Here is a 21,625-nt window from a genome sequence, read left to right on the forward strand (position 1 = left end):
GTTCTCTTTCTCCACCACGACCTCATGCTATGGGATGAGATGCAATCATTTGCATCTATTCCCACCGTGAGGAGTCGACCCCCAAAGCATCCTTTAAGCCGACGAACCATCAAGTGAAATAATTGATCCGCATCCCGCCATGAAACACCGCCTTCAATGGACCCAAGCATAGATACATTCCTTCAAATATGCCTTCACTACACTTGAACATTATACTTTGACCTGGATGAGTTCTTAGCGGTTCAAGTCTATAATCATATAAACTCTTGATCTGCTCACCCCTCATCACCATCTAATATCACGTGTACATGACACATAAGAAATTAAAACCAAAACAATTGAAATAATTGAAACTTCATAAGTAATAAATATAAACATCACCTTTTTGCAATGCATTTTGCCCTCCAAGCCTTCACCCTACTGATGTCCACTTGTTGATATCTTTTCACAGCTTGCTTGATACCTGCCACAGACCATGAAGGATCTGCCCTGAATTGATCCAGATAATTCTCAGCAATCCATTTTGAACTCACATGCCTCACATTGTGCTCCCTGGTGCACTCATTTTTAAGAATTCCAGATTTGATTTGAATTGTGTATGGGTCTTTAATCATGGGAGCTGCCCATAAATAGAAAGGGCATCCCTTCTTACAAATTGCCTTGCATCTCTTCTTATTACTTGGCCTAAAATTCATTACAAACCTGTTCTTAATTCCATAGTTCCTGACAGCCTCTCTAAATTGGCCAAAACTATTGAACTTCATCCCAATCTCAAAATGGGGGTCTTTCATATCAAGCTCAGCATGAAACTCTGGATATTTGGGCTTACTTGGACCTATCCCTTCTTCATCTGTCTCAGAACATGAATACAATTCTTCAGATTCACCATATTCGATTCAATTTCATCTCCGGCGGTGAGTCCGATCCACGAACACCTTCAACTCTTCTATGGCCTTGTTGTGCACCTTACTTATACCCCTCCACACCATCACTGCTCTCATCATTGTCCACTTCCTCACTATTGAAGCTATATTCTGAATCATGAAGTTCACTCCCATCATCCCCTTCTTTCTGCTGTCTAGGACTTTCCATTTGACTGTCACTCTTCTCAGAATCTACTGCTTGATCACCAGGTCCTGTGACATGACTATCTCTTGCAACTAAGTTGGAAACCTTTGCATATATATTTAATATCCTGTTTTGGCCAAAACTTGAAGCTAATTCCAAGACATCTCCATCATTCTTTATCTCCCTCAGCCCCATATTGCTGCCTACTACGTTCAGCCACCAAAATGTAGTTCCATCCACAGCTACACTCATCTCCTTTGCCATGTTTATTATCTCTAATTTAGATATTTTATCAGGGCAGCAATAATCAGCAAAACCAGCAAGTTTACGGCCCTCGAACTTGTGTACCTCACCATAAGTGTAATACAATCTAATTGTGAAATACTCACTATTGGGTGCTAACAAAAAGGAAAGGAAAAAAAAACAATTTGGTAATCAATGCATTATGTACACTTTAATCTAAACAAAGACATCTTGAAGTATTTAACAACATATAAACATATTACCCTCAAATAATGCAATGAACATTAGCCTTGCTTTTGGCATTAAAATGAGGAACACATGTTAACACAACAAAAACCAATTGGCATTAAATCATGCATTTTACAATGCAAACTCCCAAAGTTCACAATGACATGCAGTCAAAAGTAAATTGACAAAAATTAAGTTATAGAAATACAAGCACCAAATTACAGCAGGATTTATTTGATACAACAGAAAGATAGACTAAAAATGCATAGATCAAAGGAAAGAAAAAGAGACATTTACCACTAGATCTAGAAAAGTCAGTAAAGCACCTTTAGTACAATCAGTGCATTATGTAGATTTTTATCTAAACAAATAAATCATTAGATTGTCCTGTTAATTATCTCCTATTGATTTACTTCCAACATAGGTGGCAAAATAATGTGCATATAAACATAAAACTATTATACATGCAATGTCTTACAATAAATTGGTGATCCTGCGTCTGTTGGCCTTATCATCCAATCAACTTCCATGAGGCACACCGGCAATTCCCGAACACACAATGTGGAGAAAGTTTCTTCAGTAGTATACTAGTGGATGCGTGCAGTAGCGAGATGAAGAAATTAGGGCAATCGGGGAGAAGAAGATTAAGGCACTCGGGGATATGAAGATTAGGGCGAGAGATGGCTTTTAGGGACGGGGAGAAGAAAAATTAGGGCAAACATGGCTTCATGGGGAGGGAGATGAAGATTAGGGCAAAAGATGGTTTTAGGGGAGGGTAGAAGAAGATTAGGGCAAAGATGGCTTCACGGGGAGGGGGAGACGAAGATGAGGGCAAAGATGGTCTCGGGAGGGGAGAAGGAGAAGAAGAGCAACTAGTCTGACGTGGCATCCCATGTGGCATAGGAGATCGGCCACGTGCGTTAGTCTTCCACTTGGCGCTTCCACGTGAGCATATGACGTGGAGCATAGCCTTCCACGTGAGAATTCCGGCAACCACGTCGCAGACCCATCACGGAATAGTTCCGAGTGCCCTCAGTGAAAGCAAATCGAAGTCAAGTGCTCATTTTGATACAAATTGAAATGAAGTGCTCAAAATGTAATAAAGGCATAATAAAGTACCCACCCAAAAAATAACCCGTAAAGCACATGAGAATAGTGTGAGCTATCCCCAAGTTTTTTTATTATTTTCATATAAAATATAATTAGTTAGTTAATTTACTTCCTCGATATAAAAGACAAGATTGTAATTATTTATGTGTTTATCCACTTTCTAAAAAAAATAATAAATAAATAAATAAATAAAAACGATTGTGATTATCAATGGAATCAATCTATACAACTTTGTTAGAGTAGACTCAGTAGAGTATTTATTGCCCTATTTATCTAAAAAAATTATTAAAGTTCATTGATTGGTGTGATAGAGTCGATCATAAACAAACTATAATTATTTTTATTTTTATTTATTTATCTATATGCCCGCAAAGTCACATGAGGAGCAGTATTTATAATGTTGATAAATAAACCATAATTTATTAATACGAATAAGTACAAAAATAACAATGAGAGAAAATACCATAAAATCATTCTAAAACAAAAAGAAAAACAACAGGATAAGAAGAAGCTAGCCTAAGTGCTGGTATCACGCTCTGTAAGCAGCAGAGGAGCTCAGGAGATAACCAATACAAATGTTAGAAATTGCAACGGCAAATTAACACAACTCCAAATATGAAAAATAAATATTCAATTCAACCAAAAGCTTAACTTGATAAAAATCCTCTCTCCATAATCTCTTGTTCCTCCAACGTATCAGACATTAATTTATCTTTAGTCTCAGGTAGGTAAAGAGCAAATAAACCACACCCTCCAATAATAAATCCAAACACTCCATAAGACCAAAACTCATGCTCTCTACCGGCAGCTACCATTATTGGCACAACACAACACCCAAATGCCACTGCCTGCCTTGTAAATGACATTGCAGTGTTCCTCAGACATGTCGGAAACAACTCCATGCAGTAAATTAACACCACGTTGAAGGCATTCACTGTTGCAAAGAAGGCCACCACCTCCATTGCAGTCCTAACACTCCTCATCTTAAGAAAAACACATGAAACACTACATACAGCACTCACCATACAAAACACAACCACTGATGTTTTCCTCTTCATTTTTCCAATAAGAAAGAAGATGATCAATGCTGCAAGGATCTCAACAAACGCATTGAAGCTGATACTTAGGTATAGATTGACCCCTAATGTCCCCACTCCTAATGGCATCCCATAGTAAGCTACTCCACATCCAAACCCCAAGATCACTAAGGTCAACATCCTCCAGAAAGCCCATTTCCTCTCCCACATCATTTTCAAACTTGAATATGTCCCCATGTTGCATGTCTCCTTTGCAACAAAATTAAGGTTAATCAAATTTGAATCTAAGGAACCATCTTGTGTCAATCCAATCTTTTTAAGTATTTGGATGGCTTTTTTTGTATGCCCACGCACAAAAAGCCATCTAGGAGACTCTGGAACACAAAAATACAACAAAATGGTGTAGCACAAACAAGGAACTGATATGAAGAGATATAAGTTCCGCCATGAACTCTCTCTTGTAAAATAAGCCATTAATGGCAAAGATAAGAAGCCAAAGGCGAAGAAGATATAGCAGACAGCACCGACCTCTCCACGCCATCTCCTGCCGCTCATCTCGGTAGCTAAAACAAGAGAGCTACTGCCTATTGTGGACCTACCGAAGCCAGTAATAAATCTCAACACAGCATATACCCAAATATTCGGTGAGGCAGCTGAAATGATGCTGGAGATGGACATGGCAAGGGAAGAGAGAAGAAGCATGTTCTTACGACCGAGGCGAGTGTCGGAGAGGGTGGAGAGAATGAAACCTCCGGCAAGGCAGCCGGCGAAGTAGGCAGAAGAAGGGAGGCCTTGAATAAAAGTGCTTGAGCATTCCAGATTCCAGTCTGATATCATGGAGGCATGCTTAGGGTTGTCCCATGACCAAGAAGTCTTCGGTAAGGAGCATGGGAGGGAGGTGGTGGAGCATGATGTGTCATCAGGGTGAGTACAGTGCCATGGAGGTTGTTTGTCAGAGAAGACACTGATGAAACTTTGTTGAGCATCAAAGATCCAAGCGCAAGAGACTATGAGGACTTGAGCTAGTGGAAAGCTCGCTTTGCCAATATAGTGTTCAATGGCATCATCAAGAGATAATAATAAAGGTTCTTCAGGTTCAGGTTCTTGTTGTTGTGAGGGAGATGAGATGAAGTGGAGGAGAGGAGAAGGAGAAGGAGAAGAAGATTGAAGATCATCCATTTGGTTGGAAAATATTTAGGGTCAACTAATGACTGCTTTGAGGAAAGTTACGTTAGGTTGTGTGTAGCTAATAAAATAATCACAAGGAGAGGTCTTCACATATATAGTAACGATGTTCAAAGGAAACCAGAGCTGCAGCGCCAAACTTCTTGGCCAATACCTACTTCACATATGCATGCACATTAAAAACCCGTGAGCATTGACAGCCAGAAATATAGACCATGTTCTACATAAACTGTAAATAACATGATTACGATTTCCTGTCTCTTGTCGTTGTTTTTACATGTCCAATTTAACAAATTTTTTTTTTTTTGGAAATGAGTAAAACAAATACTAATAAATTTTATTTTTAAATAAAAATAGATAAACTATGTAACTTTGCTTTAAAAAAATAGGTGGAAGCGTAGCATTGGAAATGGACCTCCTCCTTCACGACCTGTGCGGAGGCACCGGCGGGGTCGACAGTAGCGGTGACAGAGATAAAGCTGTTCCAGATGCGGACAAGGGGTGCTTGACGACGGCAAGCGTACGTTTGCGCAGGTGGTGAGTTCGGAGTCTTCGGGCGACTCACGATCATCGAAGGGGGTGGTCAAGGGTGAGTCGAAGAAGAGGATATCCAAGGAGATACTGGGTGGTCCTAGACTGTCAGGTGCTAAATGCCCGCATTCCATGAACGAGGTGAACTGCGGCCGCTGCTTCCGATCTTCTCATCGAACAACGGAGTGCCGTCATCAGATAGTATGCCTGCGGTGTGCCTGCGTCGGACATATGGCGGCGAGGTACCCGGTGATCCGGAGCCCTAATCGCAAGCGTCTCCATGTGCGGTCGAAGAAGCTCAGCTCAAAGGAGGATGGTGGAGATCAGTGTAAGGGGTCTTGACTGGCGCAAGTTCCTTTGAAGTCGCCGGTGGTTCAGGAGATGGGGCGCACCAGTCGTGCATCCCTATCTATCTCTCTAACCCCGGAGATTGAGAAATTATGAGTCGAGATGGCCAAAGTAGCGGTTCTCTCACTAGTGGAGGGACACGTCAACGAAACCAGTGTTTTGGAGATGGCTCCGACAATCATCAATATGAAACTCGCCGGACCGATCACTCCACTTAACGATTGCTCTTTTCTCATCCCGTTGGCTAGCAGGGAAGAGGTTAGAGAAGTTTGTAAGCTTGGTAGCTTCAAAGTGGCCACGAAGGATGGCCCTTGCACCTTAAAACTGGCTACGTGGTCGGCGGAGATCGGAGCAGATGGACGGGCCTCAGGCACTGGTTAGTGGATACATCTTTGGAATCTTCCACTCCATGGTTGGAGCTGGGGAACCATTGCCGAAGTGGTGAAACCAGTTGGCGAGCTGATTGCTTTGTCGCAGGCGACCTCTCCTCATAAGTATTTCTTATCAGTACTGGTCCAACGTCAAGCTGGTGTGACGTTGCCTTTTGAATTGGACCTCAGTTTGGATATGCTTCGATATCTGGTGTTGATAACCGGAGAGAAAGGGACAATCCCGAAGTTTCGTCGGAACCTCGGCAGGTATGTGCTACAGCTCCATAGCTAGTATGGCGACGATGCCGTCGCCCAGCGGACGGTGAGAAGGAGCACCCATGAGATTTCAGCTGGCTAGAAGGGTAAGCTGCCAATTGGGTCGACGACTGCGAATGGACAAGTTGAGCATGGTACCCTTCTTGGGATTCCGGTCGGGTTTACTAGCAATGTCTCATCGACTGCCGAGGTTGTTCGGGCTTCTCCGGGAACGGAGACCGTGGTTGAGCTCGGTTCCAATGGTGCGACTGATATTAACCCTGAAATAAAAACCCGAAGTCGGGAGGGGAAGGTGGCGAATGATGGGGTGGTGGAGCTTGGCTGCCATCGAGTTGCACCGGTGGAGAACCTCCGCCCGAGAATGGCGGGGGCTCAGACCGTTGGTCCAATGCCAAATCGGGAGAGGACTGAAGGACTTGAATGCGGTCGGTTCTCCGAGCGACGTCAATTGACTCGACCGGGAGTCAGGCCGGTGCTGGGAACTAGGCATCGTCGTGTCGAATTATGGAAGGTCAAAGAAAGACAGGTGATAGGTGGCGAGGCTTGCATGTCCGAGATTCCTAGGTTTCAGAGGCACGTGAGCTTATTGAGGAGAGGGACTCCTGATGATCCATGTAATGATCGGTTAACTATTTACAAGGGTGGAGAAAAAGATGATTCTCGGGAGGGGTCTGTTGGGCCTGATATGATGGACCCAATCTTATTGGGAGGATCTGATGACTATTTGGATCTAGTTAATGCTAACAACAATGCACTTGGAGACCCACTCTTGTTATGTGAAGTGGACCGCAATCTGGGCCGTGACTGTGCAATCATTCAACAGGGGTGCGAGACTTAAGAAAATGGGCCTGATTTGTTGGATGGGACGGTTGTGGAGCTTAATTGGAAGTTACATGTGATTAACAAGGAGAGTGATATGGGCCATCAGTTGGACTGTGGATTGTTAGATGGTTCTCAAGTGGTGGAAACTAGGGAGGTTCTCCAAGGAGAGCCCGAATTGATCACTGGACCAAGGATGGGGCCGCCAGACACTATTCCAGGGAGTGGTACCGGGTTGGGTGGTATTTCGAACTCTAGGTGGTCCGTTGGCTCGGATATGGAAAAGATTAATTTCAGAGATGTAGCGTTGAAACCTAATTTACCCCTGCCTGTGGGTTTCACATGGGAATTTTTAGAAAGAGGATGGGCCTTGCGGCCTAGTGTTGGTCATTTGGTCACTGATGAGGGTGATGCATCACTATCCCCGGTCGAATTTCAGTCGTCATCTGTTGTGATCGTGACCTCTGATAGTAATTATGAATCAGATGATTCGACCTCGGAATTTGAGAGAAAGCTCAGGTGTTATTGCCAGATTTGCATGGGGGATCGGAGCCTACTGCAGGGGAGCAGGCCCTTACCACCTGGAAAAGTGAGCGGAAGAAAAAACCATCCTCACCCTATAATGAAGAGGCTGGTTTTATTTCTAATTGGAATAATGCTCAACTTGCTAAGTATATTGATGCTTGTGGTATTTCTTTCACTAATGATACGAATGCATGCTTGAATCACCTTCGTCAGTTAGAACTCCTACGTTTGGCCCCCTTGAGGGAGCCAGCTTCCTCTTTGGAGGAGCGGGTTGTGTAGTGTTGTAGATGAATATTATAACTTGGAATGTTAGGGGATTAGGGAAACCTGCTAAGAGGTTTCTGGTAAAAGACTTTCTAAAGATGCACTTTGCGGATATTTGTTGTCTTTAAGAAACCAAGTTTGAAGAGATCTCGATTGCGACTTGGAGGGAAATCGGTGGGAATCGATTAGACGAGTTCTGTTTTGTTCCGGCGCACGGCTCTGCTGGAGGAATTCTAATTGGGTGGAATAGTAAAATTCTGATGGATCGCTTAAGCATGCATTCTGGGAGGAACTGCGTGCTAATGTGGGTCCTTCTGGGATGCCTTGGATTATTTTCGGTGACTTCAACGCTACTTTTAATGTGGAGGATAAAAATGGTGGGCCACCCAATCTGGAGGACATTAGAAAGGCAAATTGTTCCTTCATGTGCTTTAGTTGCAAGAGCCCCTGGCGGCTGGACGCAGATTTTCTTGGACTAATGGTCAAGTGGATCCGATCTGGGTTAAACTGGACAGATTCATTGTTAATGGTGAATGTGCTAATTTTTTTCCCCAAGATGATCCAGAAAAGTCTGGTTCACAGTGGATGGTTTTGGTGACCTAGTGAAAACTTGGTGGGAGAGTTGTTCCCCTCAGGGTTGTGGCGCTTTCGTCTTAGCAAAAAAATTGATGACTCTCAAATGTCATTTGCAATACTGGGCAAAGTGTTCGTTTGGCTCCATCAAACTCAAGAAGCTGGCTTTGCTGAATGAATTGGAGAAGCTGGACTCAGCTAAAGAGCACATGCATCTGTTAGCCTCGGAGTTCAAACTCGAGGAGGATTTCAATTAGGATTTTTTCTTATTCTTAAGTAAGAAGAATTGTATTGGAAGCAGCACTCTAGGTTGCAGTGGTTAAAAGAGGGCGACGATAATACTAGTTTCTTCCATATTGTGGCTAACGGTCATAAGAACAGGAATTTCATTCCATGTATCACTCACGACGGTGGCACTTTGACTGAATTGAACGAAATTTGGAAAGCGTTTGTTGCTCACTTTCAACAGCAATTTGGTTCCAAGCATTCGAATCGTTTCGTGATTGATTTCCGGAAATTGCTGGCTGTGGGCTCCTTTTTTTTAAAACAGCCTTTGATTTAGGTTAGACCTATTAAAAATAATGGATCACAAATCAAATTTTAATATTTCGTATGACTTCATGGTGATTATGGGTTCATGATTTCCATTAGGGGCAAGCCCTTAATGTTAATTACCCTGGACATTGTTGCAGGAACCTCCGATTAAGAAAATAAGTGTGAAAAAAAGTAAACAAATTGTGACGATCAATTTTTTTATTCATTGCTGATAAATATGAATTCATGGATTTCATTGAAAATACAGAAATTTGAAATCATCTTGACAAACATCTCAACTTATGGACTTGTATTCGAGCTTGTGTCTTGACATTTTGCATTTGGATTTGATTTGCATCATGAGTTGATTTGAATTTCAAGTTATGGCTTCTCCGTATTGACTGAACCATAGACTTGATTTTTGACTTATCATAAGCTCGAACTACGTAGCGTGAGCTCTCTTCTTGACTTGTGAAAATTTTTGGGTCTTTGAATTCGACCTCTTGCATTGCCAGAGCTTCGATTGTCGATTTATATTGACATGTGAAACTCTTTGGGTCTTGACTTTTTGATGTCTTGAGGGCGGCGGAGTTCGATTAGTCGATTTATATTGACTTGTGAAACTCTTTTGGGTCTTGACTTTGATGTTTTTGAGACCAGCTGAGTTCGATTGTCGATTTATATGATTTTTTTCAAATATTGACTTGTGAAGCTCTTTTTGGGTGCTTGACCTTTGATGTCTTGAGGCCAGATTGAGCTCGATTGTCGATTTATATAGATTTTTCAAATATTGATTTCTTTTCATATCTTGAAAGCTTGATTTGGTTGCTTTGGTTTTGATTGTATATATGTGTATCGTGATATGTCATGACGTGTGCGTCATCGTTACGTTGCGTCCTCATCTCATTATCGACTTTTGTCAGTTTTTGAGAACCAATTTTTGGCCGCCGCCTCAAAATGCTATTTTAATTGCCCTGGGATGAATATATATATATATATATATATATATATATATATATATATTGGCATATATATATATATAGATATCTATATTTAATATATTCATACCCATGTGCATGGTACGTGGGGCTTTTTATTTTTATTATTTTTCATTAATTTTTCATTTTCATGTCATATTCATTTTGCATGTGTTGTTTTTCATGGTGAGCCCCTCATATATATTTTTATTTTTTTATAGCCACAAATACTTAAGCTATTCACTTTAGATTTTTCACATACAAATTACCTAACTTTATTTCACGTGGCCCATGCCTCTTTTTAATTTATTTATTCATTTATTTTTATTTTTTTAACCCGAATGTGAGTATGCATGCTTCTTATTATTATTATTTTATTTATTTATTTTTGTTTTTGCCATGCACGTACGCATGCTTCCATATCATATATATATATATATATATATATATATATATATATATATATATATATATATTCCCATGAATAACATCATCACAACCCTTTTGACTCAAGCTTCACTATAGCATGTTTTTCATCATTTTTATTTTTTTATTTTTTTATTATTATTATTTTTGGCACATTCAATTGGTATGAAACCGCCTTTCAGAACTAATAAAACCGTATGTTGTCGATGAATATATTAAAATATCTGTTAAAAAGCTTTCGTTGCTCAACTTTGTTTAATTTGGTGGCCAGAAGCCCTATATTGATTCAGCGATGGCTGATAGACTCTAGAATCCCAAAACTCGCGCAAAAGTGAAGTAATAGGCGACTTCTTGTACTTGATATTTGGAGAGCTTTGAAATCATAGTGCACGCTATCATCAATTCTTTTATTTATTTTATTATTATTATGCACGTATGCATGCAATCTCTTTTTCTTTAAAAGAGAAAACACCGGTCCATGCATCATTTTAATCATTTCTCATATATATATTTCAATCCATTCTTATCACATGTGCTGTTTTTGAATAATGGAGCCAGTGTGCATTGAACAACGGTGGGTCCGGCTTTTTTTACTATTATTTATTTATTTTTTTATTTTTTTATTTTTTAAAAACATATGCATGCATGCTTATCTGCTCGTAAATTGAGATTTATTTTTATCATTTTATGCTTTTATGAATTGCCTGGACACTCCATACTCATCATCTTCTCACACCCACATGCATCTTTTAAATGGTGGGCACATGCTTTATTATCTATTCATTGGATTCGATGTGAATCTACGCTACTTATTGAACATTGGCCTCTTAGTACATGCACGATTAACGCGTCGGTATCGACTCTTGTGCCCATTTGGATGCTCTGCTTTTGAATCTTTAGGATTGCCTTTAGTGAAATTTGTGAAGATCCAAGCTCAGGAATGCCAATTGTGGGGCGAGACCATGGAAAAGAGACATCTCTCATGCAAGAGCGGAGAATTTTGGTTAGTTAGGCCCCCAACTACTCAAGTACGTAACCATCCTCAAGGACTCCCCTACGAGGGGACACACTTGGTTTTGGAGTTATTTTTCGGATGGACTCTTGCTCTCCACGGGCGTGATCGGAGGTCGAAGACCACCCGGCTGGAGAATCGATCAGTGCCCATTTGCTCTTCATAGGCGATGGCTTGGGCTTGACCAATTGTTCTTTGAGCTCAAGAGCGACACTTGATTTTTTTCAATGCTTTTCGGTGTTTGGATGATGAAGATGAAGAGCGATGATGAGCTCTATATAGGCGAGCACTGCTGGCAGACATACATGGTCGTGGTTTAAAGAATGAAACCATTTGCATGGAAACCCATAGATGCATTGATATGAGGACTGCTGGTATTGAAAGCTCACCAAAATTCGCTCTCATTTATCTGATTTATACGGCCCTAGTTTATCCCCCTTGGACACTATTTACAACATTAAGCTTTCGGTATCAACTGAGGAGCATGCTTGGGTAGCAACGTATCACCGGTGTAGGACCACATGCATGCATTCCTTTTTTTTTGCTTTTGTTTTCTTTCTCGCTTCTGACGTTGCCTTCACACCTAATTTCGGTTAGTGATGTAAATGCTAGAATTGGTGGAGAAAGAGCGGTATCCTTCAAGGCACATGATTACGTGCTGGGGAGCGGCGCACATACTTTTTTTGGTTTTTATCTAATAAGTTTGAAAGCTGCTCGAATACAGCATGCAACCCGATCGGCTTAGCGGCCGGATAGCTGACCCAACACCTTTTCTTCATTCATCAGTAAAGGTTGCTTTTCAGGATACTTCCGCCATGAGAGCTCAACATCATTTTTTTCCTCCCATGTTTCCAAGAGAACTCTTAGCATACTTTTACTTTAGTAGAACACCGATTCGACAATTGTTTCCTTGATTTAGACATCTCCTCCATAGTTTTTGAAGTGCGGTCACGGTGGTCTTGGAAAAATGAGACACATTCATCGGCAAGCTCAAAAAATTCACAACCATGGAAGAACCTTGCCATTGAAATCAACGAGTTCGAGTATGCTTCCTGTAGAAATTCATAATTATGGAAGAATCTTGCCATTGATGTTAGGGATGCGGATGGCATTCATCTGGGTCGACTTCGAGTATTGGATTGTTTCCTTGATGAATAAGGGACTGCTCCGCCACCTTATGATCTAGTTCAAACACCATTCCATCAGGGCTTTCGACCTTGATCATCATCTTGCCTTGTACCATGTTTTTTTCAGCGGAGTGATCAGAGGGTTTTGAGGAAAGACATCACTGCAGCTCCCACTTTTCAGTTGAGTGGCCGCCCTTGGCGTACATATTGATAGGCGCCCGTTAGAGAGGAAGGTATCGGCGGCAAAGATGGTGGCTTTATCTTCATTGGCAAGACACTGGATGGCGGGGTTGTCGGTAGTGGTAATGTTGAAGAAGTTCCGGGTCTTGAAGTGTTTCAGGCAATGCTCGTTCTTAGGGTTGATCGCGGTCGTGGGGCTTGAGGGCACCGCGATGCTACAATGGTTGGTCGTGGCGGTAATGTGAGTGGGCAACAACAACATCCGGCATGATTGGCGGCATTATCTCAGCCACTCAACCATGATGGCAATTTTTTTTCTTCTTCTTCAATTTTTCTTCTTCAAATCTTCTCTTCTCTAATTTTTATCGGCCTCCGGTCCCCCAAGCTTCCTCCTTCTTTATCCTCTCTTCTTTTTCTTTTTTTCTTCCTTTCTTTTTTCTTCCCCCGATTTTTTTCCCCCCTTTTTTCTTTTTTTCTTTTTTTCTTTTTCTTCTTCAAATATTTTTATTATTATTATTTTTTTGGCTTCCTCCTTGGCGGCATACTTGGCGGCATTATTTGACCAATCAAGCATGCCGCGGTGATGAACTAATAGCAGCGGCGACAAAGCGGCGACAGTGGCATGTTTAGCGGCATTATCTCGACCACTCAAGCATGCCGGCGGTGAACAATAGTGGTGATGAGCGGCGAGTGGCGACAACGAGCGGCGGGCTTTTTAACATGGGAGAGAAGATAACCTCTTTTTTTCTTCTCCTTTCTTTTTTGATCCTCCCCCCCTTTTCCTCTTTTCCGATCGCCTCCTTTTTAAAAAGATTTTTTTATCTTTATCCTCAATCCCAACCCCTCCCCTGGAATCTTAACCCATAACCTCTTAGCGGAACAAGTCAAAAGAGAAAGAGGATAAAAAGTAAATTTAAAAATTTTTGAATTTTTTCTTTTTTTGAAATTTAATTTATAAAATTTCAAAAGAGGATAAAATCAAGTTTTAAAATTTTAATTAATTTTTTTTCCTAAATTTAATAAAATTCAATTGTCTCGAGATATGTGTTTAGGAGCCCCGAGGTTCGAATTTTTCTCACGTTGCCACAAGATCATTCTCCGGCTACATGAAATTTAAGATTGTCTCGGGATGTGTATTTGGGCTATCCTAAGATTTGAGATTGCCTCGAGATATGTATTTTCAAGGGCATTTTTATAATTTGTATTTATGCCTCGAGATAAATTCTCAAGGGTAATTTTGTAATTTGCATTTTGCACGGAGATATGGTCTCAAGGGGCAATTTTTGTAATTTATATTTTGCCTCGAGATATGTGCTCTCGGTGATCTTGCGATTTAAATGTTTTTAGATCGCATCGAGATCTGATGCTCTCGGTACGATCTTGCGATTTAAATATTTTTAGACCGCCTCGAGATCCGTGCTCTCGGTTGATCTTATGATTTGAATATTTTTTAGACCGCCTTGAGATCAGTGCTCTCGGCTAATCTTGTGATTTGAATATTTTTAGATCGCCTCGGGATCATGCTCTCGGTCGATCTTGTGATTTAAATATTTTTAGACCGCCTTGAGATCCGTGCTCTCGGTTGATCTTATGATTTGAATATTTTTAGATCGCCTCGAGATACGTGCTCTCGGCTAATCTTATGATTTGAATGTTTTAGATTGCCTCGAGATCTGTGCTCTTGGCTAATTTTGTGATTTGAATGTTTTAGATCGCCTTGAGATCTATGCTCTAGGCTGATCTTATAATTTGGATATTTTAGATCACCTCGAGATCTGTGATCTCAGTTGATCTTATGATTTAAACATTTTTAGATCGCCTCGAGATCACGTGCTCTTAGCTAATTTTTGTGATTTGAATGTTTTTAGATTATCTCTAAAAATGTCTTTTTAGACTTATCTTGAATATATCCAAATATAATGAAATTTATTTATTTGAACCACATGTTGTCTTAATTCGATTATGATTTGTATGTAATAATTTTTTTTGATTCGATTTGAATCACGACATGCAATTTTTTTTTACATAAACACTGGCGAATAGGAATAGGGTTGACTTGGCCCCATTAGAAAGACCTTTCTCATTGGAGTAGATCAAGTCGGCGGTCTTTGACCTGGGTAAGGATAAGGCTCATGGCTTGGATGGTTTTTCCCATGCAGTTCTTTAGACAATTTGGGGATTTAATCAAATCAGATCTGATGCTTCTTTGTGAGGATTTCTATTGGGGGAAAGCGAACTTGGAGAGGATTAACTGGGCGAATATTGCTCTTATTCCCAAGTTGGAGTCTTCGGATCGAGTCGACTGGGGATTTTCGCCCCATCAGTTTAATTAACTCCACCTTAAAAATTTTATCAAAAATTTTAGCGACTCGCCTGAGTGCGATTTTGAATTCATTGTTTGATTCTGACCAATCGGCTTTTCTGAAAGGGAGGTGCATCCTTGATAGCATTGCCACGGCGGAGGAGCTGATTTTCAGTATGCATAAACGTAAGCTCCCGGGGTATATTTTAAAAGTAGATTTTGCCAAGGCTTTTGATCTTGTGGATTGGGATTTCCTTATTGATCTACTACACGCCCGTGGTTTTGGGGCAAGATGGGTTAGCTGGATTAAATGTATTCTGATTTCTTCAAAAGCGTCTATCCTGGTTAACGGGACTCCAAATGGGTACATTAGGTATAAAAGAGGGCTGAGGCAGGGTGATCCTTTGTCACCACTTTTATTTGTGCTAGTGATTGATGTTCTTAGCTCAATGTTTACCCACGCTCTCAATTCCAAAATTTTATTTGGAGTTCCTTTGGGGAGTTTTGGTAGTAAATGCAACTTGCATTATGCTGATGATCTACTGATTTTGACGTCAGGGGGACTTGAGGATCTTCGGATTATAAAACTTGCCTCTACCCAAGTCGTGTGGGTGAGCTCCCTGATTGGGCGGCTGCGGAGACTCTGCATTGCAATTGTGGGCTGCTGCCGGTCACCTACCTGGGCATCCCTATTTCGGGTAGAAGACTACGTAAGCAACATTGGAAAGAGATTATTCACAAGGTGAGACATAGACTCGCGTCCTGGAATTGTGACATACCTCCTTAGGGGGTCGACTTACACTGGTGAACTCTGTACTGTCGGCTATACCAACTTACTGGATGTCCATTTTCCACTTACCGGGCTGGGTTATCAAAGCCATTGACTGCATTAGATGGTACTTCCTTTGGTCCGGACCTGATATTGACCACCCGGGGTGCCGCTCGGTCAGCTGGAAAAATCTTTGTGGGCCTAGAGACCAGGGGGCTGGGGTATCCTGGATCTAGCAAATTTCAATTAGGAACTATTAGGAAAATGGTGGTAGAAATTCATGATTGGGCCGGTGCTAAGGTCATTCATTTCAACTATGGCCCTTCAAGGTCTAATTTGTGGCCTAATCAGGCAGGTAGGATTTCCTTCTTTTGGAAAGAAATCGTGTCCTGCTTGCCGGCTCTTAGGAACTGCTTTACCCACGAAATTGTTTCCGGCAAGGATACTCTTTTTTGGAAAGATGGTTGGCTTGAGGGTGTGCTCCAATGAATTTGTGGCCGGAGAAGTTTAGGGCCAGCCACTGTCCTAACGGTACGGTTCATGAGCTTCTCCATCTGTTGAACGAGCACCCGTTTACTGATAATGACTTGATCAGCCAGATTCTCGTGAGATTGCGGACTGTTGATAGTAGGTTAGTGGATAAAAAACGGTGGAGATGTAACGGGAACGGGTTGTTCTCGGTGAAGTCCTTCTATAATTTCTTAATCGACGGGGGGCTCCGTTGCCCGATGTCACGGTTCTTTTGGTGTGGGTGTTGTCCTAAAAAAATCAACCTTTTCAACTGGCTTGTGTGGAAAAACAAAATTCTGACTTTGGATAATCTGGCGAGAAGGAGATATAACAGGTTGCCTACTGACACCTGTGTCTTGTCTAATGCTGGTATTGAGTCGATTGACCACTTGTTCATCCACTGTCCTTTTGCAAAACATGCATGGGATTACTTTGCTACTATTCTGCGGCTACCTGGTATACCGTATTCAATTGAGGATCTTTGGGGTTGGTGGCGGATGTGTTTGCATCATGATAGAAGGCCTTTCAAAGACTTAGTAGCAAAAGCTTTAATTTGGAATATCTGGCTTGCTAGAATGATTGTATTTTTAATGCCAGTGTTTTGCCTGCTCTCTGTCTCACTGTGAAAATTGATCGTGTTCTTGTATCTTGGTGCTCTTCTTTCGCAGTGGGTACTAGAGCGAAGATGGCGGATGACATCAGCACTGTTAGAAGAAGTCTGGAGTTTCTTGGGCCTCGTGCTCAGGAAATTGGTGAGACTCGGACCTCTGAGGAGGCGCACGCTCCAGACTCTAGCTAGTTACTGAGTGTTAGTGTTCTTGTGGGCTGCTGCCCGTTTTGTAGTTCTTCTTTTGTTGTACTTTTCCACATCTAGTGGTTGGTATCTTTTGTATCTTCTTTTGCATTAATGTGAAGTGGTTTATCCGCCATTTCAAAAAACACCTAACATGAGAACCATGCAATTAAAAAACAAAAAAATATATAGTTACGAAATATACAATAGATATCGTAACCTTCTCTTGGGAATCATTAAAAAAAATCAAAATCAAAATGAATGAGGTTAGGATTATAAGCCCATTTTTTAAAAATACATTCGGTTTATAGAGTTTTCCTATCTCTCGTTCTTTTTTATTTTTTATATTTTTAATGTCTTCGATTTCTTCTAATTTGCTTAGATATAAACCAAAGCAAACACTTCTTTTCAATTATTTGTAGCAAATAGGCCTAAAAATCATTCTTAAATAACTCATAATAATGTAACCTATTGGCATACATATTTCTACAAAACAAATATTTTTTAATCATTATAATTGCCTTTGAAAGGTTTAATAAAATATTAATACAAAATTAATGAATGCAATTAAATCTTTATATTAGTAATGCCGTAATTAATGCAAACAAATATTTAAGTACAATAATATTTTAAAAAATTTATAATCGTTCCTTGAAATGCTCTCAGGAAAGATTATACATCTAATTTAAATATATGTATTTCTAATTTGCTTAAATATAAACCAAAGTAAATGCTTCTTTTTCAATTATTGCTTGCAAATTGGCCAAAAAAATATCATGCTTAAATGACTTATAATAATGTAAATCGTTGACATACATATTTCTACAAAACAAATATTTTTCAATCATTATAATAGCCTTTGAAAGTTTTAATGAAATATTAATACAATATTAATGAATACAATTAAACTTTTCTATCAGTAATGCCATAATTAATGCAAACAAATATTTAAGTGCAATAATATTTTTAAAAAAAATTATAATTGTTTCTTGAAATATTCTCGGGGAAATTATACATCTACTATTTATAATTTGCTTAAATATAAACCAAATTAAATGCTTCTTTTCAATTATTACTTGCAAATTGGCCTAAAAAATATCATGCTTAAATGACTCATAATAATATAAATCGTTGGCATATATATTTTTACAAAACAAATAATTTTCAATCATTATAATTGCCTTTGAAAGTTTCTAGTGAAATATTAATACAAAATTAATGAATGCAATTAAACCTTTCTATTGGTAATGCCATAATTAATGCAAACAAATATTTAAGTGCAATAATATTTTAAAAATATTTATAATTGTACCTTGAAATGCTCTTAGGGCAAATTACACATCTACTTATGGTTTCATGGAAAATTTTAAATTTTTTAGAATTTATAATATTGCATTTAAGTCTTTATTTGTATTAAATTTGATATTAGTAATGGAAGGTGTTTAATTTCATTTATTTGTTTGTATTAAATGTTCCATTATATGTTTCAAACAAATTATAATTATTAAAAATATATTTTTATTTTATGAAAAAAAAAAGTATAGGATAGTTTGCAAAATGTTTGGAGTACAAGTATTAGAATAAGTTCAAACATCATGCTTTGTGGGTATTAGATTAAATAGTCCAATTTGCGTGTCATTTTGGTAAATATTATGTTAATAAAAACAGTTTTAAATATTATTTTATAATTATAAATTTTTAATTATTTGATATATATTATATAATATAATATTCATTATTATTTGTTAATTATAAAATATATAATTTGAAGGAAAAAAAGAAATTATTGATCACTTATTGGTAACCCTATAAATTAACCAAAAAAAAAAATCTCATCATTAGGATTGGTTAAGAGCATTAAATTGGTTTAACATTAAAAATTTAACAAGATCTTCCAATTAAATCATTGTTTAATTTTATTTATTTGTTTGCATTAAATGTTCCATTATATGTTTTAAACAAATTATAATTATTAAAAAAATATTTTTAATTTTATATTAAATATTTAAAGAGGTTTCAAAGAAGATTTTTATTTTTTTAAAGAATTTTCCTTATTGTATAATGAACATAAAATATTTAATAAAATATTAATACAAAATTAATGAATGTAATTAAACCTTTCTACTCCCTCCATTTCTAAATACATGTTGTTTAAGGATATTGCACACAAGAATTAAGGATACCATTAAATTATATAAACTTTAACACAAAAAACAACTAAATTACTAAACAATCCCTCTCTTGAAACCATGTATTTTTCTTGTGACTATAAATATTACTCTTTTCATTTATACAACTTAGAAAATTGAAGACGGGTAAAATTGGGAAAAAAAAAAAACAGAATAAATATTGCCTTGATATTGTAAATGAACAACTTTTTTGGAATAAATTTTTTTTCTTAAAACGACATGTATTTTGGAATGAAGGGAGTATTAGTAATGTCATAATTAATGCAAATAAATATTTAAGTGCAATAATATTTAAAAAAAAACTATAATTGTTACTTGAAATGCTTTTAGGGCAGATTATACATCTACTTTAAATATATGCATAGATTATATTAATTTAAAAAATTAATTAAAAATAATTGATTTTTTAAAATTTATAAAAATATATTAATTTTCTAAAATCACTCTTATTTAAATTATGTTTTAAAATTATGTAATTAAATAATAATTTATTAAAAATTTAGAAGTACAGTAAATATAAAAAATAAATTTTAAAAAATAATATTTAATATTTCACAAAATTTTACAATTAACAAAAGAAAAGGACCAAAGAAAGCTTTTAAAATGGGGCAAATAAAAAAAGATTAGAGGGAGTATATCACGATAACATCAGTTAATTAAAGTGATCAAATCTTTCTCATTCTAATTCAATATAAAAAGTCTGATAACACACAAGGGCTTGGAAATTGAAAAAAATATACAAGATGGATTTGTATAATCATTAGCATGCATGCTCTGCAACCCTAAAATGGTAACGCCATTGTTTCCCCCAAAGAAATTACACCAGGCCGAAAATAGTATTGATAATCAAAAGTGATACAATGCATGAACAATACATAAATAGTACTGTTAGAGAAAAAGTTCGAATTCTTGCTCTCCCCTAGCCTTATACTCTTATGTCATATCATTGGATTATGTAATGGTTGACATAAACATGTAGTTTTATCACCGCAAATTTTCAAAATATGGGTCCATCAACGTAATAATAATTCCAAAATTTATCAATTACTGCTTGAATTGAGGATGATTTTACCATAATCAACACAAAAGCCTAATGAAGAACATTTCAAAAGAAAATAATTACCATACCACAGCATTGTGTACATAATCCAATATCCTTAATTGGAATACAAAGCAAGGTAGAGTTTATATATAAATACATGTAATATGTAACCCTAATTGAATAATAATATATCAATAGCCGCTCTCCGCTCCAGAGGACGTAGGCATATTTTGCCGAACCTTGTTAAATTTAGTGTCTTTGTGTGATTGTGATTTTCTCTTTAGATCATTGTTCTATTTCTCAACAACTACATAACCTATGGGATAAAAAATAGCATAGCAATAGCAATTGAGTGGGACTTTCGCATATGACAGAAATTTGTCGTTGGCAATATGGCATAGTTGTCATCATTTTGACCATTTCCAAACTATTGGTAATTGGCTAGGCATAACCATTTGGGTTGGCTTTACCATTTCTTAACACAATATTTATATTCTTCCATTTCAACTAACTACAAAGACAATTGATTAAAAAAATTAATATAATCAAAAGATTGAATGCATAATCATACCACAAACAAAACCATAAAAGGACCATCAAAATCAAAGCAAAAACAAGACCACAAATATATAATTAAATAAACATACCGATTTAGTATGAATCTGAATAAAATCCAACAAGAAAAGCAACAAAATAATTAAGAACAAGATGAAAGATAAGCAGTGAAAATTGAAATCTAAGAAGATACACTCTCATGTAGTAAAACCCATGTGTGCAAAAATATGTATACTACACGGTTTTTGCATGATTTTACACACAAATCAAGTAAATTACACAAAAAGAAAGAATAATACACAGGAAAAAACGATATTACACAGTTATTGAAACCAAATACACATAAATGCCATGATTTTAAACACAAAACATACCTTATTGAGTCAACCAAGCTTGTCACCGGTAGATGTCGCGCCTCTTTGATCCAGGCGTTGAATGACTTCGCAATGTTGGAGTACATTTCACACCAACTCATACCCTTGAATAAATAATTGCCTAGTAATCAACATCCGACTTGTACAGTAACCAATTATGTGCCTCCGGCGATGTCATCGCAAGTTTGGTAATGGCGTCATCAAAGTCTTTGCCTGTGTAAGCGTATACAATTCTTATAATTATCGCCTAGGCGCAA

General features: G+C 38.0%; 1 protein-coding gene across 1 annotated transcript; it reads right to left on the reverse strand.

Moving 5' to 3' along the window:
* Positions 1-3,296: 3,296 nt before the first annotated feature.
* LOC120266849 (organic cation/carnitine transporter 2-like) lies at positions 3,297-4,865 on the reverse strand. Its single transcript, XM_039274500.1, has one exon. It carries the CDS (start codon positions 4,863-4,865, stop codon positions 3,297-3,299), a length of 1,569 nt encoding a protein of 522 aa, XP_039130434.1.
* Positions 4,866-21,625: the final 16,760 nt, after the last annotated feature.

Source organism: Dioscorea cayenensis, chromosome 8, assembly GCF_009730915.1.
Source record: "Dioscorea cayenensis subsp. rotundata cultivar TDr96_F1 chromosome 8, TDr96_F1_v2_PseudoChromosome.rev07_lg8_w22 25.fasta, whole genome shotgun sequence".
Classification (NCBI taxonomy): domain Eukaryota; kingdom Viridiplantae; phylum Streptophyta; class Magnoliopsida; order Dioscoreales; family Dioscoreaceae; genus Dioscorea; species Dioscorea cayenensis.

Excerpts from the sequence above, each read along its gene's own strand:
- LOC120266849 (XM_039274500.1), bottom strand. The coding sequence starts at position 4,865 with ATGGATGATCTTCAATCTTCTTCTCCTTCTCCTTCTCCTCTCCTCCAC.